Source organism: Rhinolophus hipposideros, assembly GCF_964194185.1.
Source record: "Rhinolophus hipposideros genome assembly, chromosome: 3".
In the NCBI taxonomy this organism is placed as follows: Eukaryota; Metazoa; Chordata; class Mammalia; order Chiroptera; family Rhinolophidae; genus Rhinolophus; species Rhinolophus hipposideros.
The window spans coordinates 76,720,499-76,735,589 of NC_138049.1; the positions used below are offsets into that span (position 1 = coordinate 76,720,499).

General features: G+C 36.8%; 1 protein-coding gene across 2 annotated transcripts in view; it reads right to left on the reverse strand.

Moving 5' to 3' along the window:
- The window catches only part of COL19A1 (collagen type XIX alpha 1 chain), a 313,696-nt gene that overhangs the window by 47,721 nt on the left and 250,884 nt on the right, over positions 1-15,091 (reverse strand). For both annotated transcript variants that reach the window (XM_081044396.1, XM_081044397.1), the window contains exons 23-34: positions 14,763-14,816; positions 13,212-13,265; positions 12,477-12,566; positions 11,671-11,715; positions 11,485-11,562; positions 9,867-9,902; positions 9,707-9,760; positions 9,551-9,604; positions 8,251-8,292; positions 4,168-4,272; positions 4,031-4,084; positions 3,721-3,774 (exon numbers count right to left, since the gene is read on the reverse strand). In XM_081044396.1, coding sequence (XP_080900522.1) covers positions 3,721-3,774; positions 4,031-4,084; positions 4,168-4,272; positions 8,251-8,292; positions 9,551-9,604; positions 9,707-9,760; positions 9,867-9,902; positions 11,485-11,562; positions 11,671-11,715; positions 12,477-12,566; positions 13,212-13,265; positions 14,763-14,816 — 720 coding nt within the window. The remainder of the gene's footprint in view (positions 1-3,720; positions 3,775-4,030; positions 4,085-4,167; positions 4,273-8,250; positions 8,293-9,550; positions 9,605-9,706; positions 9,761-9,866; positions 9,903-11,484; positions 11,563-11,670; positions 11,716-12,476; positions 12,567-13,211; positions 13,266-14,762; positions 14,817-15,091) is intronic.

Below are 15,091 nucleotides of genomic sequence, written 5' to 3' on the forward strand. Positions count from 1 at the left end.
AGGGTTCAAATTATTAAAAAATAATAAATGAACTTTATAAAATATGAGAATGATAAAGGTTCATTCCTTAGTTGAAAACGTTATGTCATCATGCCTTATTTGAAAACGTTAGTGTCAGATGTGTTTCAGAGTTCTGAATTTTCAGATATTTTTAAAGGCAGGGCAGTGCTCAGACTGGATACTATGTAACACTCTCAGTGGTACCTGAGCAAGAATCCTCTAATACACACACAAGTATTTCTGGAGTAGAACATACGGTATTCTCACCAAGTGGGATAAAGAGCCCAGCACCATATGAATTCAGTTCAGATTTTGCTGCCAAATGAATTTGCTGTAACCTTGGAAAAAAAGTTCCCAGGTTTTTGAGCTTTGGAATTGTGGAGGAAGGGTTGTGGACCATAATATCACTATTATCAATAGTTCTCCTTGGGCAGTGCAAACAGGGATAACTTTTATTTTTTTCAGTGCTTCTGTGTATTTCCCAAATTTTGGATAATGAACTCAGATGACTTCTAAAATCAGAAAAAATATACTTTTAAAAATACCACTTTGTTGTTTCAGATAACCAACCATATCATGCATGAAGTTCTAGATTGAATTGTTCCACTCTTTCACGATTTAATTTTTTTTACTGAGTGATCTTTTATATTGCCAAACCATTCTTATTATAATAAATTTCCTTTACCTTTTACTGAGATGAAATATGTATTTTTCACAGTATTTCACACAGTATTCACAGTATTTCACAGTATTTTTCACACGTTATAAATATTAGGTGAGGTGACATTGGTAAAACTATTGCATATTTATTTATGCAATAAATAAATCCTATAGGACCAAGGTTCTTATGGGTTCAAGGACCAAGCTCTGCCAAGCCTGCCTATCTAATAACAATAGGATCTCCTGTTATTTTAGGTATTTCATGTGATATAATGTGAATAAACGTTGGAAAGAATCTCCATGAACATGCTGAAATTCCTCATGTACGCAGAGTCTTGGATAAAATTTTATGTATGTTTGTTGTGTGTGTGTGTGTGTGTGTTTGTGTGTATGTGTGTGTACACAAGCACACACGCATGTACATGTGTGAATGGCATGCATTAGCATGCTGTGTTGGCTCTTTTTATTTCCCCACCATTAACTTGTTTACAGGTGTATAAGTGGAAAGAAAACAAATTTCCTTTGGGAATAGCACCTCTAAATTCTTGAGATTATAAATGCTATATCACAAATTGCTTTATCTCAAACCCATATTTTCATAAAATTCTCTCTATATGTACATATATAAGATATGCATGTACATATATACATATATATTCATTTTTGCTACTTTTAGTTCTAACACTGAATTAGTGTAGAGAGATGTTGAGTGAGTCTTTAGGTAGCCTAATTTATAAGCTTGGGACTCATTAACCTTTGATGACCACATTAAACTTTAAAATAAACCTCAGTCCATAAATTAAAAAAAATCATTCTCAGCAGCCTTTTTTGAACAAGCTAAAATTTTGGAGTAAGGGTAAAAGTTACTATGGATGCATAAAGGGCAATAAGATAATTTTAGAAGACAGGATGGTCATTAAAGAAGATGAATGAACACTGAAGAGTAGGACAGTCCTTTTAGCATATAGTGCCAAACTAAAATACAAATTAAAATTTATTGCATAGATATTCAGGGATCACTAACTTCTTTTCCTGCTCTGCTATCTTGGTTTTACAAGACCTATCTCAGTTGCTACCAAGAATATTTATTTTTCCATTGTGATAATTTATGGCTGAAAATATTTTTATGTCCTCTTTATCATTATCCTGAAATATTGTAGGAAGGTCTGCATTCAAAGCAAGAATTCACTCTGAGTGTGAGAGGTGTGTTCTATTAGCAGCTTACAAGTTGCCACCTTGAGTTGTGAAAGAACACCTGTAAAAAATGTAGAGGATAATGTCACTTTTCTAAGAACAATAGACAAATAAGCTCCTCCTTTAAGTTCCCAAATGGATTGAATTGAAGACATAATAATTAGGAGTCCTCAAAGAGACGGGGTGTCCCTCTTTATCTTTTCTACTGAGAGTAGAACAGACATTTCAGATTTGGTATGATTAGATATTATGTACATATTAAAACAGTATAGTTTATTGGCCAGTTGGAAATGCATAATTCTTGTTCAATTGCATTCACTTCAGTCAAGAAATCATAATTTCAGGTAGTGTCTGAATCAAGGAGAAGACAAGATAATACTATTTCCCATCTATCTGAGAGGTAAATGCTGCATTGACCCATTCCCCACAAAAGGACCAACTGAACTAGTATGTTACTTAAGGTTTCTTCATATTATTCATGTGATGTGAAGAAACAACCGAGAAAGAATCTCCTTCTGAACTTGCTGGAACTCCCCATGTACTAAGAGTCTTGTGCAAAATTTTGTGTACTCTGTGTTAAAGAATCCATAATGTATACTTACGAAACAATGCATTAAAATAGTGGAAGAATAATAACAATCGATTTCAGTTCACCAAGAGGGTGAAGTATCCTGTCAAATCAATAAAAATTAACTTCTAATAAATTTAACTGAGAGTCACTTATAAAAAACCTGAAGTCCAATTATTTCCTGGTCCTTTGTTATTACCTTCTCAATTGCCTTTAAAGACTACCTCTTGAATCTAGGCAGTTAAAAGCTGTTAGACTATTAAAATCAGATATTATGCTTGTACTATAGTGAAACTTTGGAGCATGAAGAAGCAAAAGCTCAATTAACTCTTATTTTGCAAATAAAATGCCTTTACAGTTTTGTTTTTGAATGAAAATAAACATTATGTTTCTTTTTTCTTCAATTTTTAACTTGGGAAAAGCAAGCCAATCCTCAGCTTTCTAGAGTAGAGTCATTATTAATTAAAAACAATAACATATGATGATAATTTATGTGAAATATAACTCCAACTCAAAAAAAACAGATCTACTTCATTTCATTATGATTTTCTGCACTGACATCAAGGTTAATATATGCCAGATGGCTTACTTACTTTCATTAAGAATTATTAGTATCAAAACTGTTTAAACTAACAACAATTCATCATCCTAATTGGTTTTTCTAAGAGTTAATGTGAATTATGCAGGAAAAGAATAATATCCTGAGCATTGCCATGGCTTAGAATCAGAAAATTATACCACTATCTCAAAAGTACATTTGACTTTGAACCTTAGTCCAGAATTGGGCAGCTGATCTAAGCTAGTCCAATCAGATCCTTTTCACCCAAGAGTTTGAAAGGTCACAGATAAATCAAGGTCATTGAAGTTGAGTCATGTTACAGCAGGGTCTCAGGGAAGTCCTGCAGGGTTCTGGGAATGCCCTTATCCCTAGGCTGGTTGTTAACTACTTCTTCAATTCTACTAGCCACCTTGGGATATTTGTCAGTAAATCTTCCTTTCCTGCATCTGCTTGCTTTTATTTTGAGAGAGCTGAAATTATCATCTGCTACATGAAAACAGAAACATAGTAATTGATATGTTAACTTTGTTTTTTAATTTCCTAGTCTCAAAAACCAGACCGCTGATAATAAACATCAACATATTATTATTCAAAATGTGATAATATTTGAAAAGACCTACCTCTTTGTTTTTATTTACTTTAGCATTAAACATGAGCGCTAGAAAAATTGATGTCTTTCTTCTGTTGAGTCATATAAACAGAATCAGTAGGACTATATTATCAGAGAATAATCTTTTACCTCATCACCTTTCTCCCCAGGTATCCCAGGGTAGCCCCGCTCTCCTTTGCTTCCCTAAAAAGACAATAAATTCAGCTAGTACACTCAATCACTTTGTCATACTTTGGAATAATGAAAATGTCTCTTTTCAGGACACTTGGGGCATGTAATTTGAGCAGTTAGGGAACAAATAAATAATATTTGCAAATGGCTTTACACCACTTTTCCAAAATATTTTTATATAAAGTAGTGCATTTTAAAATGGGTTTCCTTTTTTTTTTACACTGAATTAGAAATCACACAAAGGAGAATGAAGGAGAGACTTCCTTACCTTCGGTCCCTCTCTGCCTGGGATTCCTGGAGGACCCCGTGGCCCTATATCACCCTAGAAGACAAAGCAGTAACAGATCTGAGAGAAGGCGCTCTGTGTAACCTACAGGGCCCATCAACATTCAGCCTGCCTCTTACCTTCCGAGCTGTAGAATCATACTTTCCAGGTTCACCAGCGCCTCCTTCTTCTCCTTTGTTACTTTTTAGCCCAGGAACACTGACTTGGCAGTTGTCACAAAAGTTCTAATGAGTACAAAGGTAAGGTGACTGATATATTCATCAAAGACATCTATAAAAGTGAGATTTGATCAGATTTGAAATTCGATTTGAACTTCTGTCAGAGATGAGTGACACAGCAATCGCTATGTCAGTACTTTCAGAAACTTAATTTATCCAATTTGAAAGAACAACTTTTTGTGAGGTTAAAACTACCTACGAAGCAAGTCATTGATGTCTGTTTATGATATTGATGAGCTAATAATTATTACAAAAACCCATGTCCATGATACTATGATAACATTTAAATAGAAAATTCTACATAAATAAGGAAAAGACACAAGTCAAGAACATAGAATTTCACTGCTTAGCAGCATATTTAAAAACGGAGGTGGAAATAAAGTTTGGAATAACCAGCAAGATTATAGCGTGCATAAACAAATAACATACATCATTTAAAATGAAAGAAAGAAAAAGCTGTGAAAAAAGGATTTCTCCTTTCCTTTTAAGAGCAAAATTAATTGGAGAACTCTACACATAGTTTACCAACATTTTATTTGTCAGCAAAAGCACTCATGTGAGAAATGATTACTTGAGTGACTTAGACTTGCCTTCTATGTCAAATCCAAGTACAGATAGGAAATCTAAGTGGAATTACCTTTCCACTGCCTTCTCTGTACCCTTCAGCTGATCTGGAAAGGCTTGAATTTAAGTGTCTGAGCTCACAAGATAAACTTCTTATCACATAGCTGAAGAAAAAGTGTTTGAGAAAAGCCCTAGAAAGGCTTATTTTTAAATAAATGTTAAATAAGTATATGATCAGGAAAGGTGCAGAATAGGGACCACTGGGAGGGGGGAACGGGGTTTTAAAGTTTAGTTTTAACAGTTGACAAAAGATAGGGCGATAGAAGCCTCTAATTTTCCATCCTTTTCACGAAAGGGAAGAATCTTTAAACATGAAAAGGGAACTGAAGCTTGCTGTTGATGAACTCAGCAAAAAAATCCCATAGCTATTCAAGTTTAATATTTTTGACCCGGTGAATATCAGCAGAAGCCTGAGTTACAAAAATATGCTCCTTGGAAGACTAATTTTGTATGATATTGAAAATATTCTAAAGCAATTTGTCTAAAAAATGCTGGGCTAAAGAGTTCTCTTAACGGTAGTCCTTCTTAGAGCTGGGATATATAAAACGAAGCTCAAGTGTTCAATGTTTCCCAAACTAATTGTACTACCAGTATCTCTTCACAGATCCAATGTGTCGGTCGAGGAGTTAAAAAAATACATATACGGTTGTATATCATCATCTACAATATCCAAAAAACTATGATGAGAGAAATAAAGAGAGAGACCTGACAACTTCAGAAAATCAAAAAGTTTTCCATATTTAAAAAAGCATGAAAATGAATTACTGCATTTGTAGGCATACAAATGTGGCCTATTAAAATGGAGCAAAACTTTGGCATATCAGTGTGTAGCAATATTTTAGAATGGATTATTCAATTGATTGTTTTAATAAAATATAAAAAATGGTAATCATTACGAGTCAATAGAATTTTCTGAGTCATTTGAAACTGTCCTCATTTTCTTTAGTGTAGTGTTACCAGAATGGTAAGTTAAGGGAAACTAGATTTCATTAATGTTCTAGAAAAAATGTCTTAAGGGTGTCTGGATGACTCAGTTGGTTAGAACGCGGGCTCTGAACAGTAGGGTTGCCGGTTCGATTCCCACATGGGCCAGTGAGCTGCACCCTCCACAACTAGATTGAGTACAATGAGCTGCCGTCGGATGGCTCAGTTGGTTAGAGCATGAGCTCTCAACAACAAGGTTGCCAGTTCAATTCCGGCATGGGATGGTGGGCTGTGCCCCTGCAACTAAAGAATGAAAACGATGACTGGACTTGGAGCTGAGCTGTGCCCTCCACAACTAGATTGAAGGAGAACGAGTTGCAGCTGATGGGCCCTGGAGAAACACACTGTCCCCATAATTAAAAAAAAAATGTCTTAAGATTTTCTTATGAAGAGAATAAGGATGCACCAATTATGAGCCAATATACAATCTCATTCAAAGAGGGAATGATACCCAGGTGAACCTACAAGACGGTCTTTGATGGGTTATCATTTGGGCTTGGAGTTATTTCAGTTCTTCTCAACAATTTCAATCAAAAATATTTTTAAAAACACACAGCATGATGATCAAGTTTGCTAAAGACTCAAGACAGAGAGGGAGAGTTAGTAGGTTAGGTAACAAGATCAGGAGTTAAAATGGCACTATTAAATTGGCCTAATAGAGCCACTCCTCAATCGAAATTCCTGTATTTAGATTTTGCTTTGGGGAATGAAATGTTTTCCTGTTCTACTTAACACAGTTTGTTGGGACAATCAGTCAAAGTGCTCTGCCCACCTCTCGCCAATCAACTTTCCTGGGGCTCAGAACCTCAGTAGAGATGATGCTGGGATGGGAACAACGGCAAAGAGCATTCGTTATAGGGATGCTGCCCTGGTGAAATTATTAATTTCTTCCACTTCCGAGACCCCTGGAGTCCTGGTTCGTCTCTTTGTCAAAGCCTATACGCAGTCTTTTTTGTCTATTCTGTGAGCCACCCCATATTGTATCAGGATATTCATTTTAGCTCAAGTATATACATTTTTGATTCTTAAAGAACCCTAACCTGTCTGGAATGGTACAACTCTTACAATGCTGCTGTTTGCAACACTACTGCCTTTGTAAAGAACCTAAGACAATGTCTGAGGACCTAAATTCCTGTGTTAATGTTACACTTACTAGCTGTGTGACTCAGAGCAAGTTGCTTAACTGCTCAGAACTTCAGTCTCTCCTCTACAGAATGGGGATACTAACCACAGCCTAAACTTACAGGATTATTGTACAGATTAACTGAGATAAGTAAAGCAGCGTATTGTCTGGCCTGTAATTGTGACAACAAATACAAGATCTTTCTGAAACTCCCATAAATATTCTCTTCTGATTTATAAGAAAATGTTGGCTTTGAAGGTCTTAAAAGATCCTCTAACATATTTTTGTATTCATACTTACATTTATATATCTATTTTCAAAACTTTAATCACCTAAAAATACATATAATAGAATTCCTGAGTCTTTTGAATTAAATTCAACAAACATGCCTGCCTGCCAACTACTATTATGTAAGTCATTGTACAAAACATTAGGCATTTAAATGCTAGGAAAATAGAATAAATCACTTATACACACATATAGCCTAAATGTGTGTGTGTATATACACTGTCTATTCATACATAAATAAGACACATAAGGCTTGAGTATAATGTAAAGGGACAGATTTTCACCTGGGTTCATTCAGTCTTAGCATACCGTGAAGACACACGCAAATACATAGCATTATGGGTGTCATCATTATCATTCTCCTTCATCTGGTTTACAATTAAAATACAGGGAAGTATTAGAGGACAAAAATGTCACTTTTTATTCAATAGAGTAACAGCTGTTAGGGCTATGGTCAGCTTTGGAATTTTAGAGCTCGTTTTGTAAAATCCCACGACATCAAAACTCAGCTTTGCAAGCTAGCTGTTTATTGAGCAGCACTGGTGTTCATCCTGGGACTGGCCAGCGGGATACAGAGAGAAGGATTAGGGTACTCAGCGGTGAGCCAGGGTGAGTAAACACCCATTAAGAGAAAGTGCTCCCCCAGAGGAGAGAATGATCTACTCAAGGGTGTCAGTGATATATCCCTTCCCTGTAGTGCCTCTCAGAAGTGCCATCTCCCCCCTCCCCTGCCCCTCTACACCCAAAATGAGAGACAGCATGGTAAAGAAGAGAGTAGAGGGATTAGTATAAGTGGTGTAAGGTACATGAAGATGTATGTTCCTTTTTTCCATCTTATAGATGTTCTGCCATTTAAAAATTGAATTTCAGTTCAGGCTAAGCAATTAACTCAATTTCTGGCAAAAATTTATTTTCTGATTTTACCTGAAAATTAACACATAATTTCTTACATAGCAACAAAGTACCTTGAGCAAGGCACCGATGTCTCCCAAGAGAGGAAGTGCAATCTGTGGTTAAGGAGAAAGAAACAAATACATGTATTTATGTACAGAGAGGCACAGAACACAACATGAGCGTACAATACAATGCAGACATTTTTGAGAAATACTCTTTATTTCTCTACTAGGAACACACAAACACATGCATATCATTGCTTTGATTGTGCATCTCTATTTTATATTTTCATGACATGGCAATCTTGTGGCCAACCCTAATATGTTATTGGTTTTACACTTGATCTTGGCAAAAAGGCTGATAAGTGATTTATTGTTCACTTTAAATAACACATAAAGGTAAATCATTTATTAAAAGGAAAACACCCCCTTCCAGGCAAATTATCAGGCTGTTACCTGAAAGTTCTTTCTCACTGAAGTTCAGAAGAGCCTGTAAGTGGCTTAAGCGATGGGTAAGATAGATACTGAGGGGACTTGAAGTGTTTTCACTTCATGTCTTAAAGTGTCCTTTCAAAGAGACACTGTAAACCCAAGTAACACTTTACAAGATTCCCAGATGAGGCACTCAGAGGTGGAATTAAAATAAGGCTAAAATATGCCTCTGTACGTAGCTTATAAAAGCACATAAGGCCCAACCAGTGTGGGAAGTAGAAGGATCTGTGAGGCTTAAAACTGAGAGGCCAGATTTGGATTTTATTATACAAAACTTAATACAATGTCATGTACCATATGGCCTCTCAAATTATAACTGCCAATTCTGAGGCTATTTAAAGGGATTTTGCTGTCGCTCAAAGCAAGGCTTAACCTAAAATAAAACTTTGGAACACACATTTAGTGCCTAAACCCATTTTTTAAGAGCCTACTGAAGACAGTTTTGGTAATTTAATTATTTCAGCATTTTTAAAGCCACAGAATCAATGGATATGTACCATATTGTTAGTAACTTACCTGCAAACTTCCATTTAGAGAAATGAAATTCATTTAGTCACTAGTATTAGAAAGAATAGAAACTGTGGCTATATATTTTAACTCAATTTTCCATGGGATTGAGACATTCTATGCCAAGGCTCAGCCTAGGGTAAAATTGTACAGCTGAATTATATCCTGAGGAAATAAGTATTCATCATGCACATAAAAAATGCTGACACAGCTTGAATATTTTTCCCCCTCTACAAAATAATGGGGACAAACAAAATCACAAAGCAGTCACTGAGCATTCTAATTAGTTTGGACAGGAAAAGTTGCTTGGTAGGCTGTTTGGCTTCTGGGCGTATTTAAAGATACATAAATCAGGCACAGTCTGGCGACATACCGGGTCACCTGGGGGGCCTGGCAGACCTGGCTTTCCATCCCTCCCTGGAGCTCCCTGAAAACAGAAACATCATGTTCAAATCTTTGCACAGTGGCACGGGTGCAGATGAAAATGGGTGGGGATGTGGTGGGGAGGAGTAAGTCAAACAGTTCTTACATCATTCCCTGGGGTCCCTGGGGTTCCTGGCAATCCAGGGAGACCTCGAGGACCCTGGAAAATGGGGAAAACAGTTACTTATGAGGACAGTCTTTCAGTAATTTCCCCGAAGTATGCACGCTGGATTTGCTGTGCCAAATAACTTGGTTAAATGGCTTACCTGAATACCTGGCTCTCCAGCTGGTCCTTGGGAGCCCTAAGTAGAATGAGATCCAATGATCAGAATTCTCTGCCAGGAATGTCCATAAATTATCCAAGTGGGAGAGAGGGCTACGTATTGTAATTTATTTAGTGGAACAACAGGCCTTGCCACCATGCATGCTCTGAAAATTCTGCAAAGTCAGCCAAGACTGAGGTGACAGGTAAACACTTAACCAGAGGTCTGTTGCTGGAAACATCAACATGACTTTGCTCAGGTGCCTGGGATGTCTCTCTCAGTACCATCATCTGTCCCTGAACCTTCAAGATTGCACAGACAATGCATTCAATTCTATCTGTTCCAAAACTGACTGCTTCTGGGGGGACTGGCTCAGGGTTTCCTTTCCCTTCTTCTTTCTACTTTGCCTCATTTCTCTGTTTGAAGAAATTGCCAGAACCTGTATTCAGTCACAGGAGTAAGAAGTAAAACATCAATCAGTTATTCTTTCCTACTTTAGCAAATTGGAATTTGCTGTAACTAAGACGAGTTGGGAGATCACTAGTGAATTTACGTGATAGCTCTAACCCTAGTATTTAACCACGAACCACTGAATGAGGAATTGACAACCTAAGTAAGTACAGGGCTGGCTTCTCAGCAGCTGGCTTCGGTGACTGCTCACAGATGTTTCCTTTCCTATTTTTAAAAATAAATATTCATATCACTGGTATTGTCAAAGTTACTTTTTGTTTGCTTTCTACTGATACTATATCCTTAAGATACTATTTTTTATGTTTTGGGTCAACCTCCTTCTTTCCCCTAATAATTTTCTGATCTACTTTTCTCACTTTATTTAATCTCTTTTCTCCAGTGATCTTTTATATTTTCGTCCTGGAAAATCAAACACCAGTCACACACAACATAACCATTCACTATTTACACGTCCGTTTAGCTCTCATGATAACTTCATTACAAGGCCAATGTCCCAAATTAATGTCATGAAAATAAGCACGTATTTTCACTTTTCTTGTCCCAGAATCTTTGTTTCTTTATGTTAAATAAAAAGCTCTATCATTCATTACTACTTAGTCCACAAATATGCATACAGTGGTCATTATTATCAGGCATTGTTCTTCTAGTTAAAACATGTAAAAAAACTCTCCATTCTTTACCGTAACTATTAAAACGACTATTCCTTCTCTTTTAAGATGTTACTTAGAGTTCTTTTATATCATCTCATTCATACATACTTCATTCACTTTAAATATTAACTTTTTAATTTTATTCTAGTTAAAAATAAACCGTAATATATAGTAACTTAATATTAGATATTTCTATAATCTTACAAACATTCACGCATACTTTTTAATATATAGAATAGAGGAATAAAGGGTTAAACAACCACTTCTATTCCACAGTCAATGTTGATGTGATGAGTGTCTGTAATTCAGTAAACAGTGAATACCCTCTCTGAGTTCAGTGATGTAACCTCAATGTCGTTTCTTTCCCTCTGGCTCGTGTTGATTTGCATTTCCTCCTCCGACCATTTTATTCTTTTCTCCTTATTCAGATTCATCACTGGATTTCATTTCACAATATTGGGATTAACAGAGCTTCAAAAACTCAATTGAATGTTACTTACTGTCCGACCAGGAATTCCTAACCCTGGTGGGCCGGTGTCCCCTGGGGAACCGTGGACACCTGGCAGGCCTCTTTCACCCTGTGCAATGAGATGCTTCTGTTAGTGGAAGGCTCAAGGGATGTGAATTCTCTGGCTCCTTTTTATTAATTATTCATTCTTTAAAAATTATCTTTGATATTTTTATACCTTTGGCCCACGTGGACCGGGTGCTCCAGGATTTCCATCTAATCCCTAAAAGAAAAAAAAAAAGGTGAATACGTTCCTTTTTCTAAAAAGGTTAAAACCATCTTAGAAGTCATAACTTAAAAACATTTTATTTCTCTTCATCTTTCTTGAATAAACCTTTTTCTGTAAAAGAATAATAAATAAGGAACACAAATTTCACCAGGTTATGGATTTTGTATAGTTGCATTAAAATATAAGATGTTTTCATCTTTAAAATGAGGACTCTGATACTGAAAACTATGTGTTATTAATTAACATAAAAAGTCAAAGGGCATGAGATAAAAAGGCGTATGTAGCAGGCATATTGGTTATTTAGATTTTCCAGCTATCTAGTTTTCTATGTCCTGAAAATAGCCTGGGCCACAAGGACATTTTTCTGCAAATGACCACCTATGCCCGTACCTGCAGAGCCTCTGGAAGGGAAATTTCAGGCAGTTCTTCTATTTTAACATTGTGTCCTAGGAAGGTTTAGGACCTTACTAGGCTCCATAGATGCTAAAGAATCCATCCATTCTGCACAGGGGGCCTTACGAATCTTCTAAAATTGGCTGTAAAATGGTGTGTGAATGTGTATTTTCTTTAGAAGAGAGGCCTTTGTTTGCATCAAATTTCCAAAGAGATTAGATCTCTCATCTGAAGAATAAGATGAATATTTCTTTTTCTGCAGACCTAAATGTGTTCCTATACTTGTGATCTGAAACTGGGAACACACCAATGATCAATAACGAGCTTTCAAGGAAAACATTAATGAAAGGGTTGGTACTTACTGGTTCTCCTGGCAAGCTTTTCCCTGGAGGACCAGCCTCACCTTTTGGACCTGGAAGCCCAGGAGGGCCTATAATCCCACCTGGATCTCCCTGAGTAAAACAAAGTAAGATTCTTACTTCATTGCTCATGTTCATGGTGGGAGGTGTGGGACAGTACTTCCCATTGTTTTAAGTTGTCATTATAGCCATTCATTCATTCATTCAATAATATTTACTGAGCACCTAATGCATGCCAGGTGCTGTTCTAGTCAGCGTACATGCTTTTAGATCTTGTCATGCTGACAATGAGTTTAGCAGTATCCTGATGGATACATGTGTGTCAATATAGGCACAAAAGGAATCCAGTCATAAAGTTCTGTAGTTGATCTTTATGTTTTCTTTAAGTTATTCTCTAGTAATGGCTCAACATTAATATATTATTTCCAAATAGACATCAAGAAACAGGCCTCGGAAAATTAAGACTTAAGTCTATACCAGACTCGGTCGCTGAGCCTGAAACAGATGTCTCCAAGTTAATTCATTTCGTTGCATTGTGTTTCTATGCCAGAATGAGGGCTGCCACAAATGGACAACTTTAGGGGGCCTCATTCACACCACAGTTTATGTGATTGTCTATCCTGTGCACATGCCTGGCAGCCTTGTCCTGTTTTTTCGCTCTCCCAATGCCCTTATCATCTGTTTCTTCCTCTTACTTCGCTATTTAATGTACAAAAATGAGAAAAATGGGAACTGTACCTTTTCTCCTTTAATGCCTTGTTTTCCTGGGATACCATGTTCTCCTGGCAATCCCTAGAAAATTCAGAGGTGAAGGAAAAGTGCAATTAGAACAATTCTTATTATAATAACATTTCTACCTGTGAGTCTTTTTCAGGAGAACAGAATTTTAACATATAAAGCATAAGAGGATGGGTTGATTTTGGTCTGTTAGGGAAAATCTTTTGTGAAAACATGTGACTTGCTGTGTCAAGTGAAGTAACTGGGATGTAATGGGCAAGAAACTAAATAAGGAAGACTTAAATTAAATGCCCCATCCATATTACTGCCAAAAAGGGTGGAAGGAGTGTTGTTGGTAGCAACACATGATTCAAAAGGACAATGGGATAATAGGAAAATATGCTTTTACTATGTTTTAGCAACAGGGGCTCTTTCCCTTTTGATTTTGTTTTCTTTTTTAGCTCTAGTCACTATCATTTAACCTCACTTCTGGGCATCTTGTGACTCCACCGGTGCCACCACCATTTTCTTCACTAGGTACACCTGTAATGGTTCATTAAGTGGTTTGAGGGGCCAACAAAAAGCTTTGCTCTATGAAGTGAATGTTCAAAGTATCAAGCATAGCAAACACCCTGAAAGATAGACCTCTGGAGGATGGAGAATGGAGCAAGGGGTCATGGGACTATTCCCAAGATGATGGAAAAAGGAGAAATTCTAATAGTTGCGTGGAAAGTACTAGAATCGTGGCCAGATAGAGATCAGTTTCCAAAAAGTTATGGCCAAGCATTTTTCTCATTTTGCTCAAATGAAGACTGATGGTGAGTCTCAGTTCCCAAGTTGTCAGAGAGTTAGGGAACTTGTCCAACGGACAAAAGGCTTACCCGGGGGAACAGATAGACAAGAGCATTTAAGGGACATGAGTGTGTGTGTGTGTGTGTGTATGTGTGAGAGAGAGAGAGAGAGAGAGAGAGAGAGAGAGAGAGAGAGAGAGAGAGAGAGAGAGAGAGAGAGAGAGAGAGAGAGAATGAGAGAGAGAATATAAGAATGAATAGTGGCTCCACTAAAGTTAGGTTATAATGCAACCTGAAGACCTTTTTCCAACTGTATTATAGAAATATTTTCATCCAAAAGACTTGCTCTTTTTGTAGGCACTCACAAGAAAACAACAACAGAAGCTTTCGAAGTGTCTTTTTTTGAATGGAGAATTGAACCAAAAGCCATGCATAATGGAAATGCTTGCTTTCTCTCTTGGTTTTCCTTATTTCTTCTGATGTTTCCAATCTCCTTTATTAGTGGTACATCACTGACAAGCATGTCCAAAAGATAATTTAGTTTACTTGAGTTCCAAAGACCAACTTATTAGGCTAGTGATATTCAAAGGACCTCACATGAATAGATGAAGGTACTAGCCTTCCCAATAACCCCTGCTATTAGCTGTGATTCATTTTAGTGGTAGAAATGACCTGTCTTTGAAAATGTAGTATAACTCAGTCACGTGAACAGATGTTGATATTCTTTAAAACATGTCTCAGTTTCTATTTAATTTCCAAATATCAAAGACACTATACGTACAATATCTCCTGGTGGTCCTCTGGGTCCCACAGGGCCTGCAGGTCCTTGCTGACCCTAAAACAGAAGGTGATATGTACTTTAACTTTGCTAAAAATAAAAGAAATTGTACCTGAATATTTGTAAAACATGGTATGACCTTTATCTGTAGAAAGATTGACTTTCCACTGTCCTACCTTCTCTGTATAATACTGAAATGTGCTTTGGGCTTACAAAGATAGTTTCAAGATGTTCTCATTTAAACAGGTCTGTCCTCACCAACAGGTAGGGCCTGGGTAACCTCCCTTACCTGTTGGGGGAGCACAATCCGTTCATCTCTCCCAATAGCTGGT